The 26,441-nt window shown below is 46.9% G+C and overlaps 11 protein-coding genes across 14 annotated transcripts, besides 2 other annotated features; 6 read left to right on the top strand and 5 right to left on the bottom strand.

Annotated features, from left to right (window-relative positions):
• Nucleotides 1–596: 596 nt before the first annotated feature.
• On the bottom strand, nucleotides 597–2,284 carry TSTA_112200 (efflux pump antibiotic resistance protein, putative; the record flags this gene model as incomplete). Its single annotated transcript, XM_002481334.1, has 2 exons — nucleotides 597–1,962; nucleotides 2,022–2,284. 2 exons carry the CDS (start codon nucleotides 2,282–2,284, stop codon nucleotides 597–599), a joined length of 1,629 nt encoding a protein of 542 aa, XP_002481379.1.
• Nucleotides 2,285–2,844: 560 nt separating this feature from the next.
• On the top strand, nucleotides 2,845–4,059 carry TSTA_112190 (uncharacterized protein). Its single transcript, XM_002481333.1, has 2 exons — nucleotides 2,845–3,292; nucleotides 3,380–4,059. The coding sequence occupies exons 1-2, from the start codon at nucleotides 2,893–2,895 to the stop codon at nucleotides 3,955–3,957; spliced, it is 978 nt and encodes a 325-aa protein (XP_002481378.1). The 5' UTR covers nucleotides 2,845–2,892; the 3' UTR covers nucleotides 3,958–4,059.
• Nucleotides 4,060–4,194: 135 nt separating this feature from the next.
• TSTA_112180 (methionine aminopeptidase, type II, putative) lies at nucleotides 4,195–6,139 on the bottom strand. The gene is made up of 6 exons (XM_002481332.1): nucleotides 6,044–6,139; nucleotides 5,211–5,992; nucleotides 4,897–5,160; nucleotides 4,679–4,840; nucleotides 4,526–4,612; nucleotides 4,195–4,476 (listed from the first exon to the last, which is right to left on the bottom strand). Exons 1-6 carry the CDS (start codon nucleotides 6,084–6,086, stop codon nucleotides 4,420–4,422), a joined length of 1,395 nt encoding a protein of 464 aa, XP_002481377.1. The 5' UTR covers nucleotides 6,087–6,139; the 3' UTR covers nucleotides 4,195–4,419.
• Nucleotides 5,781–5,826: a sequence feature (GA-rich).
• A 161-nt stretch (nucleotides 6,140–6,300) lies between the features above and the next one.
• TSTA_112170 (endo-1,6-beta-D-glucanase BGN16.3 precursor, putative) lies at nucleotides 6,301–7,805 on the bottom strand (the record flags this gene model as incomplete). Its single annotated transcript, XM_002481331.1, has 2 exons — nucleotides 6,301–6,575; nucleotides 6,618–7,805. 2 exons carry the CDS (start codon nucleotides 7,803–7,805, stop codon nucleotides 6,375–6,377), a joined length of 1,389 nt encoding a protein of 462 aa, XP_002481376.1. The 3' UTR covers nucleotides 6,301–6,374.
• A 2,374-nt stretch (nucleotides 7,806–10,179) lies between these two features.
• On the top strand, nucleotides 10,180–12,985 carry TSTA_112160 (glucan 1,3-beta-glucosidase precursor, putative; the record flags this gene model as incomplete). Of its 2 annotated transcripts, XM_002481329.1 has the most annotated exons (5): nucleotides 10,180–10,450; nucleotides 10,504–10,962; nucleotides 11,020–12,205; nucleotides 12,252–12,862; nucleotides 12,951–12,985. In XM_002481329.1, 4 exons carry the CDS (start codon nucleotides 10,180–10,182, stop codon nucleotides 12,730–12,732), a joined length of 2,397 nt encoding a protein of 798 aa, XP_002481374.1. In that variant the 3' UTR covers nucleotides 12,733–12,862; nucleotides 12,951–12,985. The 2 variants fall into 2 exon arrangements, with proteins under 2 accessions (XP_002481374.1, XP_002481375.1); XM_002481330.1 differs by lacking the exon at nucleotides 12,951–12,985 and having other exon boundaries at nucleotides 12,252–12,897.
• Nucleotides 12,986–13,794: 809 nt separating this feature from the next.
• Nucleotides 13,795–15,288, top strand: TSTA_112150 (uncharacterized protein; the record flags this gene model as incomplete). Its single annotated transcript, XM_002481328.1, has 2 exons — nucleotides 13,795–14,597; nucleotides 14,628–15,288. 2 exons carry the CDS (start codon nucleotides 13,795–13,797, stop codon nucleotides 15,286–15,288), a joined length of 1,464 nt encoding a protein of 487 aa, XP_002481373.1.
• A 171-nt stretch (nucleotides 15,289–15,459) lies between these two features.
• Nucleotides 15,460–16,540, top strand: TSTA_112140 (lipid transfer protein, putative). Of its 2 annotated transcripts, none has more exons than XM_002481326.1 (4): nucleotides 15,460–15,530; nucleotides 15,689–15,754; nucleotides 15,803–16,000; nucleotides 16,057–16,540. In XM_002481326.1, the coding sequence occupies exons 2-4, from the start codon at nucleotides 15,739–15,741 to the stop codon at nucleotides 16,218–16,220; spliced, it is 378 nt and encodes a 125-aa protein (XP_002481371.1). In that variant the 5' UTR covers nucleotides 15,460–15,530; nucleotides 15,689–15,738; the 3' UTR covers nucleotides 16,221–16,540. The 2 variants fall into 2 exon arrangements, with proteins under 2 accessions (XP_002481371.1, XP_002481372.1); XM_002481327.1 differs by having other exon boundaries at nucleotides 15,460–15,571.
• TSTA_112130 (PAP2 domain protein) lies at nucleotides 16,310–17,469 on the bottom strand (the record flags this gene model as incomplete). Its single annotated transcript, XM_002481325.1, has 4 exons — nucleotides 17,250–17,469; nucleotides 17,105–17,198; nucleotides 16,718–17,057; nucleotides 16,310–16,670 (listed from the first exon to the last, which is right to left on the bottom strand). The coding sequence occupies exons 1-4, from the start codon at nucleotides 17,388–17,390 to the stop codon at nucleotides 16,310–16,312; spliced, it is 936 nt and encodes a 311-aa protein (XP_002481370.1). The 5' UTR covers nucleotides 17,391–17,469.
• A 747-nt stretch (nucleotides 17,470–18,216) lies between these two features.
• On the bottom strand, nucleotides 18,217–22,283 carry TSTA_112120 (uncharacterized protein; the record flags this gene model as incomplete). Its single annotated transcript, XM_002481324.1, has 7 exons — nucleotides 18,217–19,015; nucleotides 19,079–20,183; nucleotides 20,292–20,760; nucleotides 20,811–21,117; nucleotides 21,238–21,445; nucleotides 21,605–21,621; nucleotides 21,811–22,283. 7 exons carry the CDS (start codon nucleotides 22,281–22,283, stop codon nucleotides 18,535–18,537), a joined length of 3,060 nt encoding a protein of 1,019 aa, XP_002481369.1. The 3' UTR covers nucleotides 18,217–18,534.
• Nucleotides 22,284–22,391: 108 nt separating this feature from the next.
• Nucleotides 22,392–22,422: a microsatellite.
• Nucleotides 22,423–22,864: 442 nt separating this feature from the next.
• On the top strand, nucleotides 22,865–24,994 carry TSTA_112110 (ferric reductase transmembrane component, putative). 2 transcript variants are annotated; one of them, XM_002481323.1, is made up of 6 exons: nucleotides 22,865–23,240; nucleotides 23,290–23,410; nucleotides 23,460–23,711; nucleotides 23,759–24,346; nucleotides 24,409–24,850; nucleotides 24,914–24,994. In XM_002481323.1, exons 1-5 carry the CDS (start codon nucleotides 22,880–22,882, stop codon nucleotides 24,428–24,430), a joined length of 1,344 nt encoding a protein of 447 aa, XP_002481368.1. In that variant the 5' UTR covers nucleotides 22,865–22,879; the 3' UTR covers nucleotides 24,431–24,850; nucleotides 24,914–24,994. The 2 variants fall into 2 exon arrangements, with proteins under 2 accessions (XP_002481368.1, XP_002481367.1); XM_002481322.1 differs by having other exon boundaries at nucleotides 23,759–24,850.
• A 226-nt stretch (nucleotides 24,995–25,220) lies between these two features.
• TSTA_112100 (RNA polymerase II mediator complex protein (Med7), putative) lies at nucleotides 25,221–26,316 on the top strand. The gene is made up of 2 exons (XM_002481321.1): nucleotides 25,221–25,499; nucleotides 25,568–26,316. Exons 1-2 carry the CDS (start codon nucleotides 25,248–25,250, stop codon nucleotides 26,087–26,089), a joined length of 774 nt encoding a protein of 257 aa, XP_002481366.1. The 5' UTR covers nucleotides 25,221–25,247; the 3' UTR covers nucleotides 26,090–26,316.
• The last annotated feature ends 125 nt before the right edge of the window (nucleotides 26,317–26,441 follow it).

Below are 26,441 nucleotides of genomic sequence, written 5' to 3'. Positions count from 1 at the left end.
CCACGAATATGAATCTTCGGCGTCCACTGTGCTGGCAAATCGCAATAAACAACGACTCTTGGATGAAGATGTTATTATATTGCAAAGAAAAAAGACCTCGACTCGACTGAAATAGCTTCGCCGCGATGGTTAGAGCTATTCTGATGATGACGGATGGTCGCTGAAAAACACCAATCGCGGGAGCAAACTCACGTCAACGAGCCGTCGAGATAATTCCGGCGGGAAAAAATTATGGACCGATAGCGAAAGGAATCGAAAATTAAAAATGATACATAGAATGTGCCGATTCGCAGTCCACGCTGTTGTGCTTGTCTGTTGGATGCTGGAGACTGTCGATGTTCTTCTTGAACTGTTTTTTTTTTTTTCCGCGCCTTCCCTCAGCTCTGAGGCAGGTCTGACCGGCGCACTGAGCAACTCGCGCCTTCCGAGGGGGCAAATACTGGAAATAGCTTAGCTTCATGCACTAAGCCACATTTATCTCTAGGTATATATTTATTAGGGTTAGGGTTATATGAGTTACTATATATGCCAACGTTTCTTCTTCGCTAGATATAATTAATCGTACATATATTAGACACTTCTTAAGGGCGTTCTTATTATTTCTCAATACCGTACTCCGTGTTCAATTCTTTCCGCAATGGAACCTCCTTCTCCAGCAAGACCACCAAAAAGCCAAGGGCAACAAAAGCAATGCCCACTTGCCACATTCTCTTCAAGCTCTCTGCGAATACCGAGATGACTTGAGCTCTTACAGTGGGATCGGCTATTGAATTGACAAATTCTTTCGTCGCGCGCTCATACGCTTGACCACCAGTAAGCAGAGATACGACACTTGGATCCTGTATCCGAGCAGACAATTGGCTTGTCCGATCATTGAAAATTGTGGATGGAATTGTAACCCCCCAAGTCATTCCAAAACTTCGAATAAATGTCCATGTCCCCGTTGCGCTCCCGGTATCTGCGTCAGTCAATTCGGCTTGCACTGCTGGAAGTAACGTGGGGATGATGAGACCAGCGCCGGCGGACATTAACATCTGAAATAGTACCCATGCTGCAGTCGAGGAGTTCTCGTCTAATAGCGAGAAGAGACCGAATGATATTGCTAGAGCTGCAGATCCGACGAAGTGAATTGGCTTATAACGCCCCAACTGTTGCAGAAGAACCCCAGCAGTCATGGCAAATGGTATGATCGTAAGGATGGTAGGTAGTAGATCAATCCCCGAGCGTTCTGGGCTGGCGCCTAGAACAGCCTGGAAATAAACTGGCAGGAAGTAGAGCGGCATCATAACGCCAATGGCATGGAGGAATGTGAGAAAGAACGCTATAAGTGATGTCCGGTTCTGGAACAGGCGAAGTGGCATGATAGGATCAGCAAGAAAACTCTCGTACATCAGAAAGCATCCTAATCCAACGAAGCCCATAACAAGGGGGAGTATCACTTGAACCGATGACCAAGAGTATGCCGAACCGGCCCAGGCTAGAGCGAGTGAAATAGATGCTGCGGATCCAGCGAATATGATGCTTCCACCAAGATCCAATCTTTTTAGCGTGAATGCCATTTTATTGTCGAATTTCACTTGAAGGAAAAGAGCCATTGCAACCAATACAACTCCGCCAATAGGAAGATTCAAATAAAACACCCATCTCCAGCTGGTGTTCTGCACTATAAGTCCTCCGAACAAGGGACCAAGACCAGAGCTAAACAGAATTGACCCCATTACAATACCAAGATATAGGCCTCGTTCTCTGAGAGGTGTAATGTCGCAAACGACAATTTCGATGAGAACGTTTAGTCCAGCAGCTCCAATGCCCTGTATTGCTCTGCCTGCGATCAACATCTCAATATTATTGGCACCACCGCATATTCCACTCCCAAGTATATAGAACGCTGTCGAGATTAGCATTGGATGTCGTCTTCCAAATACATTTGCTAATTGGCCGTAGATTGGTTGTAGTGCGGTGCTATTCGATGTAACAAGATTAGTTTATAATTCCAATATATCGATGTATCATAGGCTTACAAGGATAATAAATAAGCATTGGCAACCCATATATACTTGTCAGCGCCATTCAACTCAGTGATGATCGTTGGCAAAGCAGTTGACACAATGGTTGCCTCGAGAGCAGTAAGGTTGCCGGCGATAGACAAGGTCGCAATAACAGCCCAGAACTTGAAGCCTTTTTTGCCTGGCGATTGATAGGTAACGACTGCTTGCTCTGCTGATTCAGGGGGAATTGAGGCTTGCTCCTTGACAGGAGCAACCTGATCCTGATCACTAGACATCGTATTACTGTTAGATAGAGAGAGATAAGACGAATGTTCTTCCCTGGTCTATTGTCATTTGATTTTAATATACAAAATCTAGCGAACAGAAACACTTTATATTCCCCCTTGAAGATTTATTGTATCCATACTGAGTCTTCCAGATACAAATTAGGGCTCAATATTCGGATACTTATCTAGGTCGTGATTGGCTAATCGGAGACGATTCGGAGCCTAAACAGACCAACTCCGAATCTCTTCACAACTTCCAACGTCGTCCCTTCTACACTATCTTTTCCATACTTTTCTTGCTTGTTTGCTCAAACATGTATAGTGGAAAGCGGTCAGCCTGTGACCGGTGTCGAGACCAGAAACTGCGGTGTCGTCGTGAAAACGGCGCCTCATGTATTCGGTGCATTCGTGCCAGAGTTGTTTGTATGACAAGCAACGCCAAACCATTGGGGCGGCCGTTACGAAAGCCTCTATACCATCATATAGAGCATTCTCACTTATGGGCACCTTCGAATACCAACCAGAAGATTCTTGGTAATAATCAACATTTAGTAGACGCAATAACGTCTCCCAGCCAACGAAATGTGTTTCCTCAGGCAATATCGCCAAAGGTAGACATGCCACAGTCTGATTCTCCGACGTATCTTCATCCCCAGTCCTGGGATCCAATGATGTGCGACGTACAAACAGAAAGCCTTTCTACTACGATGGACGACTTGTTCTCCTTCCTAAACCCGCCTTCTGAATCAGCCGGCCACGATCTACTACAGGGTGTTCCTGACCAGCCTACGCCTTTAGGCATCTCTCACCTTTACCCTCCAACACCGCGAGACTCTGCGCAACAAAGTTCCGGGGAAGAGCAGAGTCCTTTAGACCCTGAGTTTTTATACGCTAAGAACCCACTGTTCGCGCTGTCGAGGCTGAATCACTTCCTCGTCGAGTCTCATTTACTTCTACAAACCCAATCCTGTCCTCCTCCGTGGCGAATATCAATGGTAGATGTCAATGAACGCACAGGTCATGATTCGGAGTCTACTCAAGAAAGCCCCAGCAGATCAAGACTAGATGAAAACCCAGTTGGAATGCTGCTACGGAGTACGACAGAATTCGTTGATATTGTCAAAGTGTGGACCAAATCATCTAAGCAATCGGACGAATCCGAGAAAGAAAAAGACGAGGGGAGATCCTTTGATTTCTACAACATTCCCCCCGCAAAATACACCCTTGTCAAACCCACGATCTTAATGATAATAAGTACTTATTTGTTATTTGTGCGTATGTTTGACGTTATATTCTCCCGTCTGATCTTTGTCCTTCGAGATTTTCCCAACGAAGCTGCCAAGGTCAGATTTGAGCCTGGGTTTGAGATGGGAGGATTTCCCCTCCCTCAGGGGTACTTATATCTGAAGATCATTGTGCAAGCATTTGAACACCAGATTGAATTTATTGAAAGCTCGTTGGGTTTGCCGGCTGAATACAGAGTTTCTGAGATTAGCCACCTCACGGAAAGACAAGAGCAAGATCATTTCAGCGTTTTCAATAAACCGAAATATCAGATTTTACTAAAGGCCGCCATGACGCAGGCCTTGGAAGATGACGATCAGGAAGATGAAAATGCAAACGAGATCCTTCGCTTACGCGAGAAACTATCCAGAATCAAGGAGCTTTTGCAGAGATCATGAATGGAGCCGGACATGGTATCTTTGGTACATTGTCTCTAAATTTCTTTACAGTGAAAGTACAGAAGACAATGAAGTCACACTCGGGCAATTCATAAACAAGAAATTATCACGAGACGCTTTCCAGCTCTTTGTTATTGCGTGGATCGATTGCTGGTTTGAGCACTGGAGATTTCGCTACACCATATAGCAATAGGTTGATATTTATGTCTATAAGTGATTTACTACAGGTAGGTCACAGTAAAAACGAGTGTAAGTAGTTGGATTTTCTCAATAAAGGTTTACTACCATATAATCCCCTCTTGGCGGTTCCAGAACCCCACGTTCAAGTGATAAAAGCATATCGTTGCTTGACTGTCTGAAACACTGGGCTCCGAGGAAGCGGCATAAACATCAATCGAAGGAGCGATTGTAGTTGGATACAAGAAAAGTGACAGCGGCAACTCCTGGCTCGTAGGCGTTGACTCAATAGTCATCCCCACGGCTGATGATCTCATTTCCGGAAGAATTGATCAAGATTGTCTGTTTAGATGTCAGTTTTGATTTTCTCTGCACAATTTCCGATACGTACATGTTCAAATTGGGCGGTATAAGAACCAGCAATATCAACCAAGGGCGGATACATTTGGACGATCCCATGAGAAATAAGACTGTTCATCTACAGGTCAAAAAGTAACAGTCAGTCACGAAGAAGTACTCAATGTTCGAAGTATGTGCATCTTACCCCCAGAAGATACTTTTCGATTCCGAGACGATCAAGATAACGGCGACAGAACGGAATGGTGCCGAAATTCTGATTGATGGTCTTCAAAAGCGCGCGTGCCGAAGCGAGCGGCAGATGAACGTTTCCTGCATGTGGCTCTTTACTATAGCCGTAAACGCCAGGCTTCACATATTTTAGTCAGCTAGATATCAAATCACGAAGTCACGACGAACACTAACACCATCCCTCAAGTAGCCCTTGCCAGTACTACCAAAAGTCTCAATCGCAAACACTTCACCCTCTTCCATTTTCGTCTGATCGTTGCTTTTGACAAAAGGCACCTGCTTGCCTCCGTGGACCCTGTAACGGAGAATGTCGTGTCCTGTAATACTGCGGATAGACTTAACAGGGTACACCTTGCCATTTATCTCAACCTCGTAGCTTTCCATGGCTTCTTGAATGAAGCCTCCAATCTCACCTACACGCGCATCCACACCAGCGCACTTAAGAGAGTTAGCTAACCGACCATTGAAGCATACGGGGAAGTTACAACCTTTAGACCAGTATTGGTGGCATCTTTGACTGCAGCGACCAGATTGTCGTAGACAGGATCAAAAGTAACAGTAAAGGCACTATCGACAATCCAGCCGTTCACATGCACACCAAAGTCGATTTTCAGGACATCGTCTGTTTTCAAGATGATATCCTTCTGACCCGGATTAGGTGTATAGTGCGCAGCGCAATTGTTCAACGCCAGACCAGTGGGAAATCCCATTCCACCCTTGAGGCTATCTCCAGGCTCTAGTCCCTGATGCTCGAGCAGAGCACGCACGCCATCTTCGATGCCTACCGCCAGTTCGGTCAAGGACGATCCGGGTTGGATGGTTTCATGAATCCATCGACGGACTTGACGATGAACCTCGGCGGCCTTGCGATAGTCGTTGAGAGCCTCGTCATCGGTGATAGTCCCGCGGCTAAGATAGCGGAATTCTTCATCTGTAGTACGACGGAGATTCTCATCTTGAACTTCCACCATCTGTCCAATGGGATATTTCCCATCCGGAAAGAGTTGAGAAAGCGGAACCCTAGGAGGAGAAGTCTGCCGCTGAGCACCAGCACCGGACTTCTTCTTGTTGTTCTTCTTCTTTTTGCTACGTTTTTTCTTCTTCGGCTTAGCAGCATCATCGGGATTTACCATGGCCAAGGATGAATCTTGCCCATCACCGCCGTCGTCGTCGTCGTCGCTTCCGAATTCGCCGTCTCCGTCTTCCAGCATGTTGGCTCCACGAGGCTTGCCGCCAACGGCATTCGATTTGGTCGAAAGCACATTGGTTGCTAGATGAATTAGTATCAGACTGTGGAAAGTTGAGGAGACTCTTTGCTTACCATCCTCGTGGTGATCGCCTCCTTCGTAAGTCTTTGCTCCCATTGGAAATATTCCAGGCTAGCAGCAGAATGGTATTTGTCTTTTTGATGTTGTCTGATGATGGAAGGAGAAGGTCCCGTGGGGAAAAACTCCGAAAGTGGTGGCCTGTATGGGCTATACTTATTTGGGAATAGTTATTTATTACGTAGTACGGATACTCCGATTAATGAGCAGCGAGGATAAGTCGATACAATGGCAATGTTCTTGCAAGATGTCATGAAACGGAGGGCAAAGGCCCCATCACTATTTCTTTTCTAGCTGTCGAGTAACGGAACTACAATTACAAGATCATCACCCGCACTCAGTGACGAAGCTCGTCAAAGATCTGGAGGGTACGGTGGCCAAAAACGATCCTCCCTTAACGTTGATCGGGCTCATTGGCTCCAAATCGTAATCATTGCTGGTGACCCATGGTGTGACAGTCCTGGCTACTCTGTTCGTCTTTCCCAGATTGATCGTTAAGGAAGCATCCGAACTCCCGTTGTTGATTACCTGGACGGCGATGACCCCATTCGTGTTTTCGAACGCACTCACAGTAACCGAGGGGTTGGTGCTAACGGCTCCAACACGTACTGCATTGGGCCGGACAAACTTGCTGAATGAAGCCAATGACCAGAAACGTTTGGAAGGGATGACCTTGTCATCAATCAGGTTGATCATGCCAGAGTTCGTCGTCGAGTTCTCGGCGCCAATCCAGTAGACAAACCCGCTCACGTTGGCATTCACGAAGGCAGTCTGGACGTTATTCGCCCAGGTCATACCTTCACCTGCACCACCGTCAGCAAAGAAAGTGTATGGAGTATAAGCTCCTGACAGATCCGTCCACTCGGTTAGCCAAGTGCGTCGTTTGGTCGAGAGGGGGAATGTTGGAGCTGAAGAGTAGCCGTGGCCAGTAACGATTGAAAGATAATCTTCGGCACTCTTGCCATCGGAACCAATGACTTGCAAGCCAGGAATCATATCCTCCTGCTCCTTCCAGCCCACGCTATCACAACATGTGAGTTCTATATCGATGCCTTCCCGCTCGAGGGTCTGACCCAAAATTTTGATAAATTCAGCGGCCTGAGTACCGTTCGAACCCATACTTGCATAGGAAACGACTTCCTGAGGCTCGTTCAAGAATCCCAAGTGTGTGACTTTGACTCCGGATTCTGCATAGAATTTGACGTACTGCACCAAATAGTTGGCGTAGGCCTGTCTCCAATCCCCGGAGGGGCATGACTCGCCTTCAATTCCGCAGAGATAACCATTCCAGTTTTCGTCCTGGTTTGTTTTCATATACCCAGGTGCGGACCACGCGTCGGCATAGATATAGGGAAGACCTCGCGCTCTGGCCTCCAACGACAGAGGGAATTGGCCACTGTTATAAAAGTCCCATGTGTAATGAGGCGGTTTACTGGGACCACCGGGGCTAAAAGGTTCAATGGAGTTCATTAAATTGCTCGTCGACGTGTTACTCGACCCGATACCGTTGCGCAATATGGTGAAGCCTGCGCCGCGTTCTCGACTAAACATGAGGTCGAGAACATAGCTTTGATTCTTTGGTGACAAGCCATATTTCCCGAAGATATCCTCTGCCCGTTGGAAGGCCTGTGAGCAGCCGAAGCCGTCCACGGACTGGTACCGGGATTGCAGATCAATAGTGATTTCAGTTTGAGAGCTAGTAGCTGCAAGAGAGGCAGCTGGGATGAGGGAAACAACCGCAGCTTTTTTGACGAGCATGGCGAATGATTTCTGTGTTAGGTATGTATATACATAGGCCGCGTACCTCGACAGGTAGTGTGAGAGGGAGAGGTTTGAACGTGATGGTCAAGTTTCTCTTCTCCAATTCACGAACGGAATGCTTCGGTTTTTTAAGTCAAAACATTCCGGTTAATTTCACGGCAGAACTTGGAACTTTTTCTTCTCATCAGCGTCATCAAACTCAGGATGAAGCCGAAAGTTAATGCGATTTTCTGAGATCGCAAGCGTGGTTGAAAGCAGACATGTCCTGATTCTCTCGTCCTCGTCTAGTTCGAGTGGAGAAAGCAATTGATTGCAATCGATTGCCGACTCCATACTCCAAGCAGTGGAAGAAACTCTGGATAAATGATCTCCATTTAGGCAATTATCGCTACCAAATAGCCAATTGTAGAAGCTAATTATTCCAGAGCTTCTCGCGCTAGAAGGTAAGAACACAGAAGAAACGCTCTCTCCGCAAATGTTTATGATCAACTCCGCACAAACGCATATTAAAAACGCGGGGGAGACAATTTTTATATGGAAACTAAATGTTCCCCCACGCCGGTGGGCACACCGCAAAGACGTACCTAGCTGGCTGTCGGCAATTGATAGCCAGCATATCGTCGAGATATTTCATTCTGGGTCCTAACATCCTGAGCCTTCTCGATTCAAATAATAGGCTAAACGTGCTGTTTAAAGAGACTTACCTCGAGGTACAGCTTAGCCGAGATTGATTACGGTCGTTATAGACAGCATAACTGTATTGCAGACGCACACGAACAATACACGTGGAACAGAAATAACCGACTGACTATCTCACATGTGCAAAAGACATCATATAAAATAGATCGTCTTATCCCAGTACTACCATGAGAGTACTTAGTGATTAGGAAGTAAACAGTAAGTTGCAATCAACAGGACGCTTGTGAAGAATCGCCATCTCGTGTTGCCCACCACGACATACAAATCTCACGAGCTGCTGTAGTGCAACCTCGGACCGGATCTCTTATCCTGTTAATGAAGGACCATACTTTCTCGATCCTGCTGATGTATAAAATCCTTCGCGCGGATTCTAGGGTACGCGTTTATTGCACTTATCAAGACGACAATTCAATCTACTCTTACTAGTCGATATAGTTATCACGGTATGTTATGCTATTGTTCCAATCACATCGACATATGAGTGTAATTATGCCGAGATCTCGAAATCCAATACGTGAACATGACTCCTGCAATCAGATGAAGTGTTTCGTACCGTTGCAATGGGATAGATTGACCCCTAAATTAGCAGCGACTAGCCCGGGACCGAATCCATCCGGATCTTGGGGCCAGAACACCGGTCCGACAATATACTTTCTTTTTATTTCCTTCTTCAGTAATATAAATGCACAAAGGCATGATAATGCGTATTTTTTCTGCTAAATAAAACAAATTATCTACGTATTTCAATCCGATCCGCGTCGGTCTGTGCAAGAGACTCGGCGACTACTCCGGACTTAGTTTGGGGTACGAAATCAAGCAAAAAGATGATAAGCAGCCAGTAATCCCTTGATCTTAAACGGTTCAGGCCATGATCAGCAACAATGTGATCCTAGTCCGGCCCGATGATACGACTTGTCGATCGACCAGACCGAGGTGTTTACTCCAGTTGCCAATATTGACTCCTGTTTCCTGCAGCTTCGTATCACCTGAGAAATACCGGATGGCATAGTGTGGTAGAGAAGAGCCCAACCATGTCAAGCCGAGGGCTGACCAAGTCTCGAGCCATTGTACGAGTCATCTACAAATATAGAGATCATCACCAAAGAGCGAATACCACACAAAGATTGCAGATTATAGTTAGCGGCCCCACCCTCTCTACCTAGGTTATCTTCACTTCCATCCTTTTCTCTTCACTAATGCCAGGTACGCTCAGGGGCAGCGCTACTAACAATGCTACGTGCCCAGTACGGAGCGCATAGCAGAATGGAACGTCAAACGGCTTATGGCAAGGCCATCAGTCCTTGGACAGTGGAGTCAACACAGATCACGGCGACGGGGAGAAGCCGAATCATGCCTTCAATAAGCCCAATCACATCGGTAGTCCGATACTTCAGCGGCAGCTGATCTATTTATACGACGAATAAGAGCTACCTTAACTCTGCTCCACACATGGCTCTCGATCGTGGAAGGCAACCTTGATGACCATGGGTTGCCCACGCCAAAGGAATGTGGATGGCGTTGCCGAACTACTACAGTATAGCGGCAGCCACCCGACACGCTTCGACATTAACCTACAAAAGGGCCAGCCCGGCCAGGGTTCGATCCGACAATCCAATTTGCTTTTCCCATTTGCATATCACCCATACACTCCTTTATGTGCAAACGGCGAATCATGCATTGGTCTTCCATTCTTTCTTCCGCCTTGCTCGTCGCTGGCGCGAGCGCGTTTCCTCAGTATACTCATAAGAGATCCCCTCCGTCACCAAGTGCATCGTCTTCGGTGGCAGTTTCGACTCCTTCGCCTTCTATTGCACCCATCAAAGCTGCCGGTGCCGCAACTGATCCCGCTTATTGGTTGGCCGATATCGACCATCAAGGGAAAGCCCCTTTTGCTGGGAGCGGATACACTGTTTTCCGTAATGTCAGGGACTACGGTGCTGCCGGTTAGTGCAACTATGCTTGGTGATTTAGATACGTCGCTCATAGTAAACTACAGGTGACGGCACTACTGATGACACGGCTGCTATCCAAATGGCCATCAGCGACGGTGACCGGACAGCACCGTCTTCCAACAGCACAACCACCAAGACTCCCGCTATTGTTTACTTTCCCGCTGGCACCTATGTGATCTCTTCTCCTATTATTGACTACTACTTTACTCAACTCGTTGGTAACCCCAACAGTCCTGCCATTCTTAAGGCCACCGCCAACTTTGCCGGAATTGGTCTCATTGATGGAGACCAATACCAACCCAATGGCAAGGAAGGATGGATTTCTACTAATGTTTTCTTGCGTCAAATTCGCAACTTGGTTATTGACATGACCAACATTCCTGGCAGTACTGCAGCCACTGGTATTCACTGGCCCACGTCCCAGGCTACTAGCCTGCAAAACGTGGTCGTCAATTTGAACGCTGACGATGGCAGCCAACATACGGGTATTTTCATTGAGGACGGTATGTTATCCAAGCGAACAGAGGCGCAAGTGGTTTGAAGATAGGCTGACAGATTAGGGTCCGCTGGATTCATTGGCGATGTGGTTGTCAACGGTGGTTTGCAGGGTCTCAACATCGGCAACCAACAGTTCACCATGCGCAACGTTACCATCAACAATGCCGTTACCGGTATCACTCAGCTCTGGAACTGGGGCTGGACCTATGTCGGACTCAATATCAACAACTGTAAATATGGTATTACGTTCAGTACATCCGGCGGCACTCAACTCGTCGGTGGCGTGAATATCATCGACAGCACCATCTCCAACGTTGAAACATTCGTTAACACTTCCTGGACCTCTAATGGCGACCCCGCCGGCGCAGGTAATTTGATCCTAGAGAATGTTGTTTTGGACTCGGTGACTACTGCCGTTGCCGGACCTGGCGGCACTACCTATCTTGAAGGAGGTTCTAAGACTATTGCCAGCTACGGTCAGGGTCACGAATATTCTCCTACCGGACCCAGCACTCTTTCCGGAACATACGCTGCTGCGTCTCGTCCCACTGCTCTCCTTGCCTCTGGCACTTCCAACTACTATACCAAGGCCAAGCCCCAGTATGAGTCTTATACTACCGACCAAGTAGTCAGCATCCGCAGTGCTGGCGCTGCTGGTGACGGTACCACTGACGACACCGCTGCCATCAATAAGGCTCTCTCCTCTGCGGCCTCTAGTGGATCTCTTGTTTTCTTCGACTACGGTATCTACTTGGTCACCGACACCATCTACTTCCCTCCTGGATCCAAGGTTGTCGGAGAAAGCTACCCTATCATCGCCGGTAGCGGTGACAAGTTCTCCGATGCATCCCACCCTTACCCTGTTGTCCAAGTTGGCAAGAGCGGCGATAAGGGTACTGTCGAATGGTCGGATATGCGTGTTGGTACCATTGGCGGCACTGCCGGCGCTATCCTCATTGAATGGAACCTCGCTGGTGAACTGGGTTCGGGTGCATGGGATGTGCACTCGCAGATTGGTGGCTGGGCAGGGTCTAACCTACAGCTTAGCCAGTGTCCAACCACTGCTGATGTTTCAAGTGACTGTCAGGCTGCTTTCTTGAACGTCCACATTACCTCTGACGCGTCGAATGTCTACTTTGAGAACAACTGGTTCTGGACTGCTGATCATGACATCGAGGACCCAGCTAACACCCAGACGTCAATCTACACTGGTCGCGGTGTTCTTGTGGAGGGCAGCAACATTGAAATGTAAGCCGCCCTGCGTTGTCTGTTGAAACGTACTAACTGACTGCAGGTGGGGCACCGGCTCTGAGCACCATGGACTCTACCAATTCCAATTCAACGGTGCTTCCAACGTTGTAGGTGGCTACTTCCAAACCGAAACACCCTACTACCAACCCAAGCCTGATGCCACCTCCGGGCCTTACAAATCTATCACATCCAGCCCCTGGTCCGACCCAGAATTCAGCACCTGTCTTGAAGGAAACTGTGATGCCCTTGGCCTACACATCACCAACAGCAAAGACATCACTATGTACGGTCTCGGTTTGTACAGCTTTTTCAACTCATACAGCACATCTTGCTCGAACGTCGGTAACGGCGAGAACTGCCAGAGTGAGACTTTCCGTGTCGATGGCTCTGTGTCCGGATTGAATGTCTATGGCTACCAGACTGTGGGAACTACGAACATGATCACTATTAACGGAACCAGTGCTGCTTTGTACTCGGACAACCTGAGTGTCTACCCTGACTCTATTGCTTTGTTCTCTTACTAGATTAGGAACGCATTCTAGCGTGATTTGCCAAAACCGTTGAACAGTTTTGGGATACTTTCTTGCTAGATGAGTGATTCGCTCATATTTCGCTGTAGTATTTTCAAATCAAGTATTTAATTCCACCATTCATGTAAGTTGGCTCGCTCGAGTAGGATACTGAATTTATTGCCTAAGGTGTCCACTGGCTGACTCATAATCGCGTTCGTGTGAATACTAAGATCTGATTGGCCCATTTCGCATCTCGTGTCGCGTTTTAACGCGCTCTAGACGCGTCGATTCGCGTCTGCTTCCCGTGACAGAACGTCTCAGGCATCTCTTGCTGCCTGATTGGTCGGCGTCTTGCATCTCGCCTCACCGTCTCAACCTCAATCTTGTCTTTTAAACAGTCAACACCTCTTATTCGTCCATATCGCGTTTCGTTTCGTTCCGTTTCATGCGGGAACCTCGTTTCTAGAGAGAGAAAATCCATCGACTAATGCATCTCCCATCTCGGCGTGAAACTTTTTCTCTTCACCCGACCTATAGGATGCCTTCCTATGATTCCCCTCGCTGCAGTCGATGCTTCTTCTTCTTCGGAGAATATGACTCACCATTTAGTTGATTTTTCCATCTTTTCCTGTCGAGACGCGGGATGTGATTGGGTTGGCCGAAGCAATTCCATTTCCTCTATCGACTCTCGAGTTGAAGTCGCGATGTCGTGGATTTTGTGAAAGGTTATTCAAGAACTGAGGTCTCTTTGACGCGTCGATATTGCTTGGCGTGGGATAAGCGAGCTTCACTTCTATTTGTTGTAGAATACATATATGGCATGCCCGATTTCTGAGGTTGAGGTTGGACTTGTTCCGCCTCGCACAACCAGTTCATGCTTGTTATGATATACTTTTGATGATATGACGAGATTATGTTGATTCACGACTATTGCATATCCTTAAGAAATATCCGGAATATTTCTTTCTCCTATTCGCTTCTTGACTATATCCTGTTGATACCATCCCACCTTCCTATCCGGGTAATAACCTTTTCACAGCCCTAACCACTACTCAACCTGAAGAAAAAGGAACAATGCCATCTCAATCCTTCTCAAAATTCTGGTACACAGATCTCACCCGAGACTGTCTTCTCTCTATGCTAGACACCTCCACCCTGAAAGACCTACGTCTGGTCTGTCATGACTTTGCTGCCACTACATCCCGCCATTTATTCCGAGATGTATCAATCACATTTCGAAGCAGTACGTTTACGAAACCGGCGCGCATGGCTGCACTAGAACGCATTGGTGGACATATTAGAACCGTGACTTTTGTCATGGAGCATACTGCAGAGACATTCTTACCACCGTTGCTGGATCCAGGGACTGGGGATGAGGTTAGTTTTGTTTTTACACCATTGGCACGGTGTCCAACTCCTCCTGCAAATGCTACGCCTACAAATAGAGGACCGACGGAGCCCACGTATGGAACTTGGGAAATGACCGACCTACTTATCAAGCAATACCCACCTCTGTTTCATGCGGCGATGAACGTATCCTCATTCGCATGTGCATTGACATATATGCCATCCCTGCAACATTTGCGAGTGAACTGTGCCGGTCAAGACCCCATTTATCGCTACCGTCGCAGTGTGGTCGATTATGCACTTTCCTCTTTGAGAATCGCAATTGAACAAGCACCCCTCCCGCGCCTAGAGGAATTGTCACTCACCCCCATCCATCCCGGTGGCATCCAATACCTGTGTCCGATGGCGGGTATGGGCTCATTACCGAACAGCTGTAAACGATGGACTCGTATTCGCAAGCTCGACATCCATATGGACACTTTCCCGTTCGAAAAAGGTCAGGCAACCGATCATTTGAAATTTTTGCATCTGTATTTACAGCAGTTTCATGCCTTGCGTAGTTTTATGTTTCACTGGACGGATACAAAGGGAAAGGGACCGAGTCCATTGTCTCTAGCCACAGAGCCGGCTCTCTGTGAATTGGCGGCGAGGTCACAGGCTTGTCCTAAGACGAGACATTACTTACGTCCGTTGAAATTTCCGCATTTACAATATATGGTCTTGGGTAATGCGGTTCTGGATGCATCGCAGGTCTCGGATTTCCTAACCGAGCATCGTCACTCGTTACTCGAGTTTGATTTTGAGAATGTCTCGCTACGGAGTGGTACGTGGGAAGATGCACTTATCCCTTGGCGCACGCTATCGAGCGCCGAGTATGAGGGTGCCTGGGGTGAGAAGCAGCAACCTGAAGTCGAAGTCATGGAAGTTCCGCTCGTCTTAAGCGCAAACCCCTTGGTTGGTGAATCATCGCCGCCGGAACAACACAAGAGACGGAAAAGGAAGAAGAAGAAGAGACACACCAAAACGACAGAAGTACTGCCTAATAACGATCTGTATGCGTCAACTGCTGCGATGTTATTAGAAGAGGAGCCGGTACATCGACCGAACCTGAATTTCAGGACTCTCCGTGAGGGACTGAGTAATTGGGCGCGGTCAAAGAGGACACTTTGGAAGAATCATGATTTTCTGCACAAGACGGTTCAATCGCCTATACTTGTGTAGCCATTCTTTTCTTTTCTTTTGTTGAATTGAATCAAATCCTACTGAGTGTCTTTTTGTGTGCGAAGTAGTTGTAGGAGTAAGCCAGCCTCGGCAGCCAAGCCTTCGGAAATAATCACATGTTCTCCCCCGACGTCACGAACGACTTCTCCATATTCTTCGCTTCATTTCGCTAGTCTCGCAACGATTCATCCTTGCTCTTGACTTGGCCGAAATTCCTCTGTTGGATACTTTGAACTAACATAGTAAGTCCTTGACGATCCTACATCACAAGTTATCTGCCGAGGTTCGTCTGTCGCATCCTTACACTTGATCTTCTTCATCTCCCAACTGACAATCAAGTTATATACTTGAACGTGTCCCTATCGGAACGAACTACATTTTAACAATTTGTTCTTTTCAGGACTTTGTTTGGATATTACAAACGCGTTACATACACTCACACCCGCCAACATGTCCGTTAAAGACGGTACGTTCGCAACACTCCTAGCTCCGACAACGACACTGACTTCTATAGATTCGTTCCCTGCCTCCGGCGCCTTCGACGCGATTAACGAGGCTCTCTCCAACGAAAATGACCGCAAAGACGCCATCAAACAAGGCGCTGGCATCTACGGATTCACACTCACCAACTCCGCCGGCAAGGAAGCTTCATGGCACATTGATCTTAAGAACGAGGGTAAGGTTGGCAAGGGACTCGGCGGAAAGCCCGATGGTATGCACTCCAAAACAAAGATACTCAAGAGTGTATACTAATTAATGGTGATTTAGTAACCCTCGTCCTCTCCGATGAAGACTTCGCCAGCCTCGTCGCCGGAAAAGCGAACGCGCAACGACTATTCATGGGGGGAAAACTCAAGATCAAGGGAAACATCATGAAGGCCACAAAGCTTGATCCTATTCTCAAGAAGTCGCAGACAAAGGCCAAGTTGTAGACTAGAGGGATCTTGTATATATTCGTATCAATGCATTTTTGGACTTATTTATACTATTGTATACAGTAGGAAGAATGTGGACGTATGGTCTAGTTTCGTGGTAGGTCCATATGCATAGGAAGTCCCTCCTGCCCCGATCCATCACGAACACCCAATAATCGCTCCTCATCATCCGTCAACTTTGTGAATCCCTCCACTCCTTTGACTACCGCCAGATCATACGGTACATGGCATCGTTTATCCCTCAAAGATGGATAATACCGTCTATACGTGAAATATGCCACACTCGATCCAAGTATTGCGCCCGCCGTGACGTCCCACACATCGTGTCTATAATCTTCGCAGCGGGATATAGCGATCATGAGAGCGCCTAATGTGGGGATAAATGTGAATAGGCAACGACCGAGATCGGCGCGTGGACGGAAGACGTGCAACTGGCCTGCTAGAAATCTAGTCTCAATTAGTTAAGCAGCGTCCAGCGAGGGCGGGATGCATACAAAGACAAAAATCCCAACCCGGCAAACGCAAAACTGCTGTGTCCACTTGGGAAACTTCTCCACCCTTCTTGTAGAATGTGTTCGTTCGCCTGCATACACACACTGAATGTGACGAGTTTATGTTCTGGCGTGCCCGGTTCGGGTTTGCATCGATCAATGAGATCCGGTCGTGGTCGACCAACAGCGTTTTTAATGATATCCGTTAGGAAAGGTGTTACAGCCAAAGATACGACCAGCCCTAAAAAGCTGACGTGGAGTTTGTGTGCGGATGGGCGTGTTATAAGTGCCCAGAGGAGGAGGACGAGCGTAGGGAAGACGGCCGAGTATACAATTGACCATGCTACCACGAGTTAGAATTGAAGCGATCCTAGATAGGAAAGGACGTACGCATGGGAACTCGTTCTGACTTCGCAAACGGGAACTGAATAGCCATGTTGTCCAAATAAAACATTCGATGGAACGGTGTAACAAATAATTGAATCTAAAGCACCATCGTCAGCTATCGCTCTCATCTTGACTAGATTCAACTCACTAATATAAATCCAGCCGCGACAAATCCCAACGCGACATAATCAGCGGCATATGTCCGCTCCCAGAACCGGGCTATTGCGCCAAGTGGACCAGGCTGATTGGAAAATGCCATGCTGTTTCGTGGTGGAGGGAATGGAGGCATCGTGTTGTTTTATATACATGTAGCGAGCATCGTGGTCGGTGTGCTCAGCATAAACATGCTATGCCGGTGTTGCTGTGTTGATGGGTTACAGGAAAGAGTTAGAGGATAGTGAACAACTTGAAGAGTGGAGCAGACAACGTTGCCCAATCATATTCAAGGGATATACTTCTACGATTAGGGTTATTTTGATCGTTATCAAAGACAGAGATCTATGTATACGAACATGCTAGTCTCTCTTTTCTGGTATTCGTTTCGAAACCCAGCTATAGGTTGAGTCTTAGGATCTTCTCTGCCATCTCCTTACTCTATGGCTCTGCCCTGTATTGCATAGGGATAAGAACAAGACTACTCAACCAACATAGGATTACACCAATGGTTAAAAGCCATCCAGTACCAATGGCGTTGATCAATGGATCAGCAATGACAATAGCTGCACATGCCAATGAGTATATAATCTCGAACTGACCACAAATTTAAGGACCTGAGAATGAGGATCCTGGGGAATTTGTGAATTATATGTCTTTCGTAGCCCATCTCTACGAGCACCGTATCTTCCCAACGGATCCAACATACGCCATATGGGCGATGCCTGATGCCCTCGAAGATTAACTGAAGGATAAGACAGAAGGAATACGCAGAGCCTACTTGCTTGATGCAGCTCAGTGGATTCTGTGGTGCGGGCGGACGTTGTTCAAACATCTTGATGATCAGTGGATTGACAAGGATACGGCACAATCATGGAAAGGCGGTCCACTGTATAAAGGGAAAGCAGACTTCACATCCGAAAGGTGGCAGTTCTGGAAATTGCGCTTCACAGAAGTCAATGAGTGATTTGCTGTCACCAGGGAATGCAAGGAGGTCGTCAGTAGGGCTATAAGTCTGATAGATGTGTTTGAAAACACAATGCGATTCTGAAGATGTATTGCCGTCTACAGAATTGGCATTATTATTACTGAATGTCTGAATATACCTAGGTATACCTGATTGATGGCCTTCAATATACGTGTTCGTGGAACCTTATCTAGGTAACAGACAGGTCGACCTGTGGGAAGAATCTCGACCATTTTGCCTTGTTCAACAAGATCAATGATATAATGGATATGATGTGATTGACAGACTTCGAGCCAAAAATCCAAGAGAATTTTCACTTCAGGTACTCATCTTTGATCGGATCAACCTGCCTCCTTGCAGCTTTGGACAATGTTAGATAGATAGGGAAAATCGTCCCTGCACTCATAAAGGCAACAACAACACAGCACGAGGCATCACCAATGGATAATGATGCTGCATATCGTATCATCCGACCAGGAACAGCTCCAACAACAGAAGCGGCCAGAAAGGCAGCTGCGGTTTTTGCATGAACTCCTGTTCCACGTAACGAAATCGCAAAGATAATAGGATAGTGCGGACCATCTGTGAGCCATATAACAAGAGACATGATAGTCGACATATTTCCGGTTGTTGCAGTACAGGCAATTGCAAACGCAATCGAGAAAATAGACGTAATTAGGAGTACCCACCGTGGCTTTGACCATTTCCACAGAACGAAAGCCGCGGTAAACCGAGAAACACCATGTAATGTAGCTCCGATGGATTCAATGTCCGAAGCAGATGATAAATGGGTTCTGTGTGTAATAATTAGTACCAGATAGGAAAGTATCTAAACTAAAGAGCGAAGCTCAACTCACCTGCCCGTTACTATGTCCTTCGAGCCGACCACGTTTGCTTCGTGCCCGGCTTCCATGAAGAATTGTGACCATACACCTAATGCGAGTGTCAAATAAACAACAGGAATTCTTCGTACTTGAGCTCTATTTGCTTCTCGTAAGTCACTAAGCTCCTGTAACTCATCATCGGATGCTTTGGGCACCGGAATGTAATAGAATAACACAGCAAGCAATATGACAAAAAGGCTAATGGCGAGGTATGTCCACTGTAAACTAACCACATCGTCTATTCGATCAACGTCCACAAGAATAGCTCTGCTAACCAATAGCCGTGACAACAACTCCCCGACGGCCTGCATGCCCTGGGAGATACAAAGCCTAATCTCGGCGTACTCGAGCGGTCCACAGATTGAGATGAAAAGGTTTGCAGTCATCTCCAAGATTCCCAGTCCAGAACCAATGATCACGTTAGATAGGACACCAATCGGGAAAGAAACGGTGACCGCAGCTGGCCAGAAGAGTAGAACCCCTACAGCGTAGATGTAAAGACCTGTAATAAACGAGGTTGTGAAACCTGCTCTCTTCAACACCAGAAGACCAACTGTGAGTGGAATAACAAGATATCCACCAAAGTGTGAGGCCTCGAGTCCGGCCGTACGCAGCGGGCCCAGGTGTGCTAGCCCAAATCTCTGACCGAGCACATCCAGAAATCCGTAAGCAAATCCCCATAGGAAAAAGAGGGTAGTGACCATCGTGAATGCAGGAATAGATTCTTTGGTATTCAACTTAAGGACTTTTGTCGGTCTGAGGTTCAAGAGGTTAAGCAGCTTAATATTCGACGGATAGCGTTCACGCATCTCCCAACCTGCCGTAACATGACCTCCCTGTTGTGTTTCTCCGCCTGTCAAGATGTCCATCATCTCCCCAGTAACGGTTTGTGGATTATCAAATCTCGTTGTATGGCCTCTTTCATCATTAACGGGCTCAGCTGGAGGAGTGCCTTTAGGCTGACCGATAAGAGAAGGGGTGAATCGAGCTAGAAGAGGTTTGAGGCTTGGGACACATGCGCAAATTATTGTCGTATTCACCTCCACCGCTGACCACATCATTGGAAAGGCAGCATACCCTATTAACATCAATCCAGTTAGTGTGGGCTGTCCGTTTACTGAAGATAGGATCGGGGTATTGGGAGAGGAGAGAAACGGGTCAATGAGAGCAGAGCCAACACGCATACAAGTATAGTCTTCATTGCCAATGTCCTCTGTGTGAAATGAATTCAGTTTTACAAGCTGATCTCGGGCTGTAGTCTGGAAGGAAGCAAAGCGGACGACATCTATGGCAATCACCGAAATTCCGACACCAAAAGTGAAGACTAAAATCAGTCTCTGTCTGAATGGCAAGTGAATTCGAGTCAAAAGAGGAATGGGAATGACAAGAATGGCGACATCGGTGAATATGTTGTACGGCGAAGATGCGAGGGCCGATAAGAATACATTGGTGCAAGACTCGCTGGTCTGAGCTTCTAGACGAAAGACCTCATAGACCGGATGACACTGATATACTTGATGTATAGTCAGGACCAAACCCAGGCCATTGATAATGAAAAGAATGGCACAGTTGGCCCAGTAGTACATTTTCTTCTCGCGAGTAAGCCTTAGAAAGAAGGCCAATATTGAGCTTTTAGCTGCCATTGATGTTGGATCCTAGATATTTAGCCCGGTGCGCTGAGCACTAATAGAAGAGGACAACCTACATATAGAATGTTGTAAACATAGATAGCTTTGTTGATTGCGATGGTATCTTCCGCATTGATATCATGGCCATGTCGTCCAAATCCCCTCCCCACGGCGTATGTGAGTGAAAAGACAAAGCCAAAATCGATGATCTGCATGACAGGATTAATACAATGTAGTAAAACGGCTACTCCGTTAGTAGTAGATAAAACACCGTTCGCTTTCAGGAAGAGGACACCTACCCATGCCAGCAACATCAAGTAGTCAGCTATTCCGAGCCGCTTCACCACAAATATGCAGGAAATCAAATAGAGGGCGACGAATACGCTAGCCAAAACAAAAAAGATTACTGACACCACCATAAGTGGTAGTTGACGACCTTCCATATCAAAAGTGAGACATGGCTATGACTTTTGTCCCGTACGTAATGCTTCAAGCCGATGTTACCTAGATAGAAAGTCTGCATTGGTGAGTGTAAAAAGGAGCGGCGATTGAATAGTGAATTTGAATAGGTGATGTAGAGGTGAAATAAGATTTACAGAAAGTGGCACTCTTAACCCTAACTTCCCACAGAGGATAACTAGCAGTGGTGGCGTCAAGGCATATTGCCATCCATTGTATATGACGGCGACAGGAACCATGAGCCACCAATTAACTTAGTTACTTCCAGAGTTAGAAATATGTGAAGGATCCAGTGGTTCTGCGACATCTACCTACGGATTACCTATAGATTGATCAAGTCGTGTTACCTGGTGCATAGAAAGGCCGAAGCTTGAAGTAGAACATTCAAATCGAATACCATGAGTAAAGTTACCTGGGTGTACTTTCTTCCTAATGATACACACTCAGCAATGAGCCCACTGATTGTCAGCCGCAGCACCTCCGAGTATAAACGTTCCCAGCCATATCCCAGCAAGTACCGAGAGAAAATATCCAACGTTCATTGTCATGACAGCTAGCATGCTAATAATCATTAGTTAGCCTCCGTATCCTAGTAGCAAAGGAAGTTGAATAGCCTACAGCAAATAACCAACCCCGGCAACCAAAAAATCATAGGTAGCACGTCCAGCAGCATCGTTAACCCTCCAACCAGCCCACCGACTTGAAAGATCATATCTAACTTGCCTAACCGACGTCGTCCCTCCCGCCTTTATAGACTGCTGCTCAATCTGTGCACTATCATGTAATATATGCCCCCCGCCATGTATCCGAGCATGATCGCTCCAAACTCTCGACTCAAGGATCGGTCTAAGTGCAAGCAGGAAACGGAGAATAACTGCGAGAACAATCAGAAATATGCAGGTACCGGCGTATTGCCCGTCATTGGTCGGTGTCCATGTAGTGGTAAATAGTGATGACCGAGCAGAAATGAAGAATGTCATTACCATGGACATGGTATGGCCGGACATGTCAGAGGAGGTGGAAGAGGATGTAGACGAGGGCATTGACATGCCCGTCGCGGTGGTGGTCATGGCCATTCCTGACATGTCCATTTTGACTATTTGGCTGTCTAGGATGTATATGATCCTAGGTTGAAAAGTAAAGCTGTAGGTAAAATGCTACCGTAGCTTATTCCCCGAGTTGGGAGTCGGAATAAGAATATAAATAAATAAATAATTGAATGAATGAATAGAGTCAACTTTTGTCTACTCGATTAATATCCTCTGTTAATATGCTCAAATTTGCTTGATAAGCCGATGCTTCGTATCTTAGCATGGTGAGAAATAGCCCTAATGTACTAACCCCGACTAAACTCTCTCAAATGCGCTCAACTGCTCCATACCACCAACCACATAGTTTTTTCTGCACTCTCTTAGGGCTCGCGTACCACGTGTTTCAACGCTTTGAACGTCTCAGCGTGGAAAAGTCTTACTAGTGCAGTTTAATGCGTCTTAAGAGACTCCCAGGTAAGTATCCGTGAAGATAAATCTTCTCAAATGGCAGTCTAGGTCCCTTGGCGGTGGGTAGTAATCTGTTCGGATTTGCTCAGTCACGCTGAAAGCTGTTTAGTTATATACCAGAGGGCCCTGCAAACCGTGCGCGGCATGCGACACATCTGAGGAAGACTACTAGCAAGTAACAAGTCAAGATGCCGATGCTGCCATGGCTCACCTCACCTGTCATGTTACACTCTTCTCGCGACCCTGGAGAGTGTACCATGACCCCTGAGCAATGTGCCTACAAACACCGATACTGGGTATTCTGGTACGAAGCTGATCATCGCTACAGCCTACCAACAGTAGCCTTTTTCCTGGTTGCCATCATGCTTTTCACAATGGCTCGGTTGATACGGCTGTTCACGCCGCGATCATGGAAACGACTTTCCGGATGGGCGCGATTGATGGCAGTCTTTCGAACATTGTCTTATAAGAAGTTGTGGATTCTAGGAAGCAGCACCCAGTCAATTGGCGCCCTTTTTCTGGCGGCGGTTGGTGTTGTCTATTTCCTCGGTATGCCTGACGTTGAAACTGAAAGTGAGCATATGAGTAACGTGATTAGCAATGACTCTCGCTCCTCGTCCTTACTACTGGCCCAACACGATGGAAATCAACTATGGAAACTCTCCCCCGATTGCAACTCGCTCTGGATTCATGGCACTGGCCTGTATGCCGTTCATTTAGTAAGTCACTGCCCAAATTGTCCGCTTGACGATGTATCTGACCAGACAGTATGCTGGCAGCGAAAGCGAGTCCAATCACGTTACTAACGGGAATCTCTCACGAGTTATTAACCAACTGGCATAGCTGGGCTGCCTGGGCAATGTTCGTTCTCGCTCTGGTACACACCTTCCCCTTCATCGTCTATCACATTCAGATGGGTGATATCGTGGAACAATGGAATGACGGAGGTCTCTGGGTAACGGGAGTCGTGGCATTGCTTGCACAAGCGTGGCTCACATTTGGATCTATCCCATGGCTTCGGTATTTCCTCCCGCCCCTATTTCGTAGACTCCAAGCTAACGGCACAGTAATCGGTACTATGAATTCTTCAAATCGACCCATTTTATAGCGGCATTGGTATTCATCGTCTTCTTTTTCTTCCACTGCGACTATACCCTGTCCTCGTGGGATTACTTCATCGCCACTGCTGTTCTTTACACTCTGTCCTGGTGCTATTCGCAATGCAAGACATATTTCGAGTATGGTGTCGGCCACGAAGCGCGTCTTCAACGGGAAAGCAACGGTACACTAAAAATCACGATCAACTCAAGGAAGGCGAGGTGGACAGTGGGACAGCATATCTATCTTCGTTTCTTAGCTGGTGGCATAATGCACGTGTTAACCGCTCACCCATTTACCATTTGCTCGATGCCTCATACCGATCCGGCGGAAAAGGCAAGTCAGCTGGTGTTCTACATCCGACCGCGAGGTGGCGATACGAAATTCTTGATGGCGCAGGCGATAAAACATCCCAACACTGAGATCCCAGTGCTGATGGACGGGCCGTACGGTGGAATTCCGAGCACACAGTTAAATTTCTCTGACAGCGCACTAGCAGTCGGCGGCGGTGCTGGTGCCGGTTTCACTCTCGCTGTCATTGAACATATCTTGCAGAGGTATATCGTCACTAGAAAGGCAAACAGAAGACTGAAAGTAATCGTTGCCACACGCGAACCAGACACGCGGATATGGTATATTGAAGCATTAAAAGATATCGCCCATCGCTATCCACTGTCTAAAGAGGCTTTTGCTGGTATATCAGTCGATATCCACGAGACAGGAGAGTCCGGGTCCCAAGAGGAGACCGTAAATAATCGCTCGGATCTCGAAAAAGCACAGGGTTCGACGACAGTCCAGCTGAACAATGAAGAATCTGGCGACTCTCAGGATCCATCCATCACCGATATGTTCAACGTCAACCTTTATAAAGGCCAGCCCAATCTCCGAGTCACCACTAAGGATCTTATTGCTGACCAGGAAGATGCGACGATTGGGCTATTAGCGTGTGGTCCGTCATCCATGTCTCATGATATGAGCGAGGCGGCAGTTTCTGCCCAGCAACAGATCATCAGCGGACAGCTTAAAGCCAGGGAGGTGTGGTATCATTCGGAAAGTTTTTCGTAAGTCGGCTCTCATCTGGAGTATGTGATTTCGAGACATTCGTGCTGACTGGTTCATAATAGGTACTGAAGTGAGATATGATAAATAATTTTTCTTAGCTAATTGATAGTCGTTTAGAAATACTCAGACGAACACTTGATTATAATGATTTTGTCGATGATAGTAGATAGTTGTAGGTTGTAGCTTAACAATGTTGATGTTTGTAGTAAGCGGACAGCCAATAGAATTCACCATGCGGAGAGCAGCTTTCCTCCGTCGATTTCCTCCGATCTTCAACCTCACCAACACTCTCACCCTTTGCACTTTTGCGCCAGAAGCTCAGATGAGCTTGATCCATCATTCTTAGATGGCCTGCTGATCGCATGCTGACTACCTGACGAGGAATACACAACCAACATGGCAGATGCACAACGCAGCCTGACGGCACCCTTTCCACCGCCTCCGCCTTTCTGGAAACACTTCACGACAGAGAACATCGAGAAACTGGAAAAGATTAAGAAGGAGTCTAATATTCCAAGGACTTTTAAAGGCAAGAAATGGCACCCAAGTGAGCTGCGAGCGTTGGATGTACCACCTGAGCTTCGCTATTTGATTCCGCCTGAACCTCCGACAGAAGGTTCATACGCCGTTTTTGGGGAGTTGCAAAGCGTATGAACTCCTCTCTCCTTCTCTTTCTATATCGTCTATCGGTTGGTGCTGATGTCGCGAGTGTATAGCTATCGACAAATCTGCCCTCTCTAAACGAACAGGGTATTGAACAACTGTACCCCGACGTCCCTACGACTAACGGCGGAAAGGACGATCCCAACGGCGGCCAACCATTAAACCATGCATATTATCTCTTAAAAATCAGCAAGTCCCTCTTACTGAACTTTTTGGAATTTGTTGGTGTCCTCTCTATAGCCCCCGAAGATTTCGAAGCGAAACTAGGTGATCTACGGAATCTATTCATCAATGCGCACCACCTTCTCAATCTGTACAGACCACACCAAGCTAGGGAATCGCTAATATTGATGATGGAAGAACAATTGGAGAGTGCACGGAGCCAGATACAGGAGATGGATGACGTGAAGAATCGGGTTGAGAGGTTGTTGGAACAGTTGACGACAGAGGGTCTGGATGCGCAACAATCTTCATTTCAAGGGTCGAACCATGAAGCAAATACTGTGGAATTCGATAACAAGGCAGTGGAAGAGGCGCGAAAGTTGTGGGATTTGCTGAAGGATGAAGATGATTGATGATTCCGATGGTGGCCCTTGGCTCGATTCTGAGCAAGGCGCGTATTGATCTACTCTACGTACTTGACAAGTACACCAATTTGCGACGACGTACCCTCGTGATTATTCTTCGATCGTGGAAAGGACCGGCCTCTCAGTTTTTTGGGCGATAGCTCGGAGATAAGATAATCCGATTCAATCACGTGGTCGCTAAGCTGCCAAGCTCCAAAATCAAAGCTTTCGAAGCAAAAATTCTTCTTCAACAACTCGACAACATATTTATGCTTCCCTCGATTAAGCAACATGCTTTCGTGATTTGCAGTAGATAAGGTATGTTAACACTTTTCTTCTTCTCATTTTGAATTTATAATGA

This window comes from Talaromyces stipitatus, genomic scaffold (genome assembly GCF_000003125.1).
Source record: "Talaromyces stipitatus ATCC 10500 scf_1105507295555 genomic scaffold, whole genome shotgun sequence".
NCBI lineage: Eukaryota > Fungi > Ascomycota > Eurotiomycetes > Eurotiales > Trichocomaceae > Talaromyces > Talaromyces stipitatus.
Note: the sequence above shows the minus strand (reverse complement) of the source record. Positions and strands in the feature narration are given on the sequence as shown.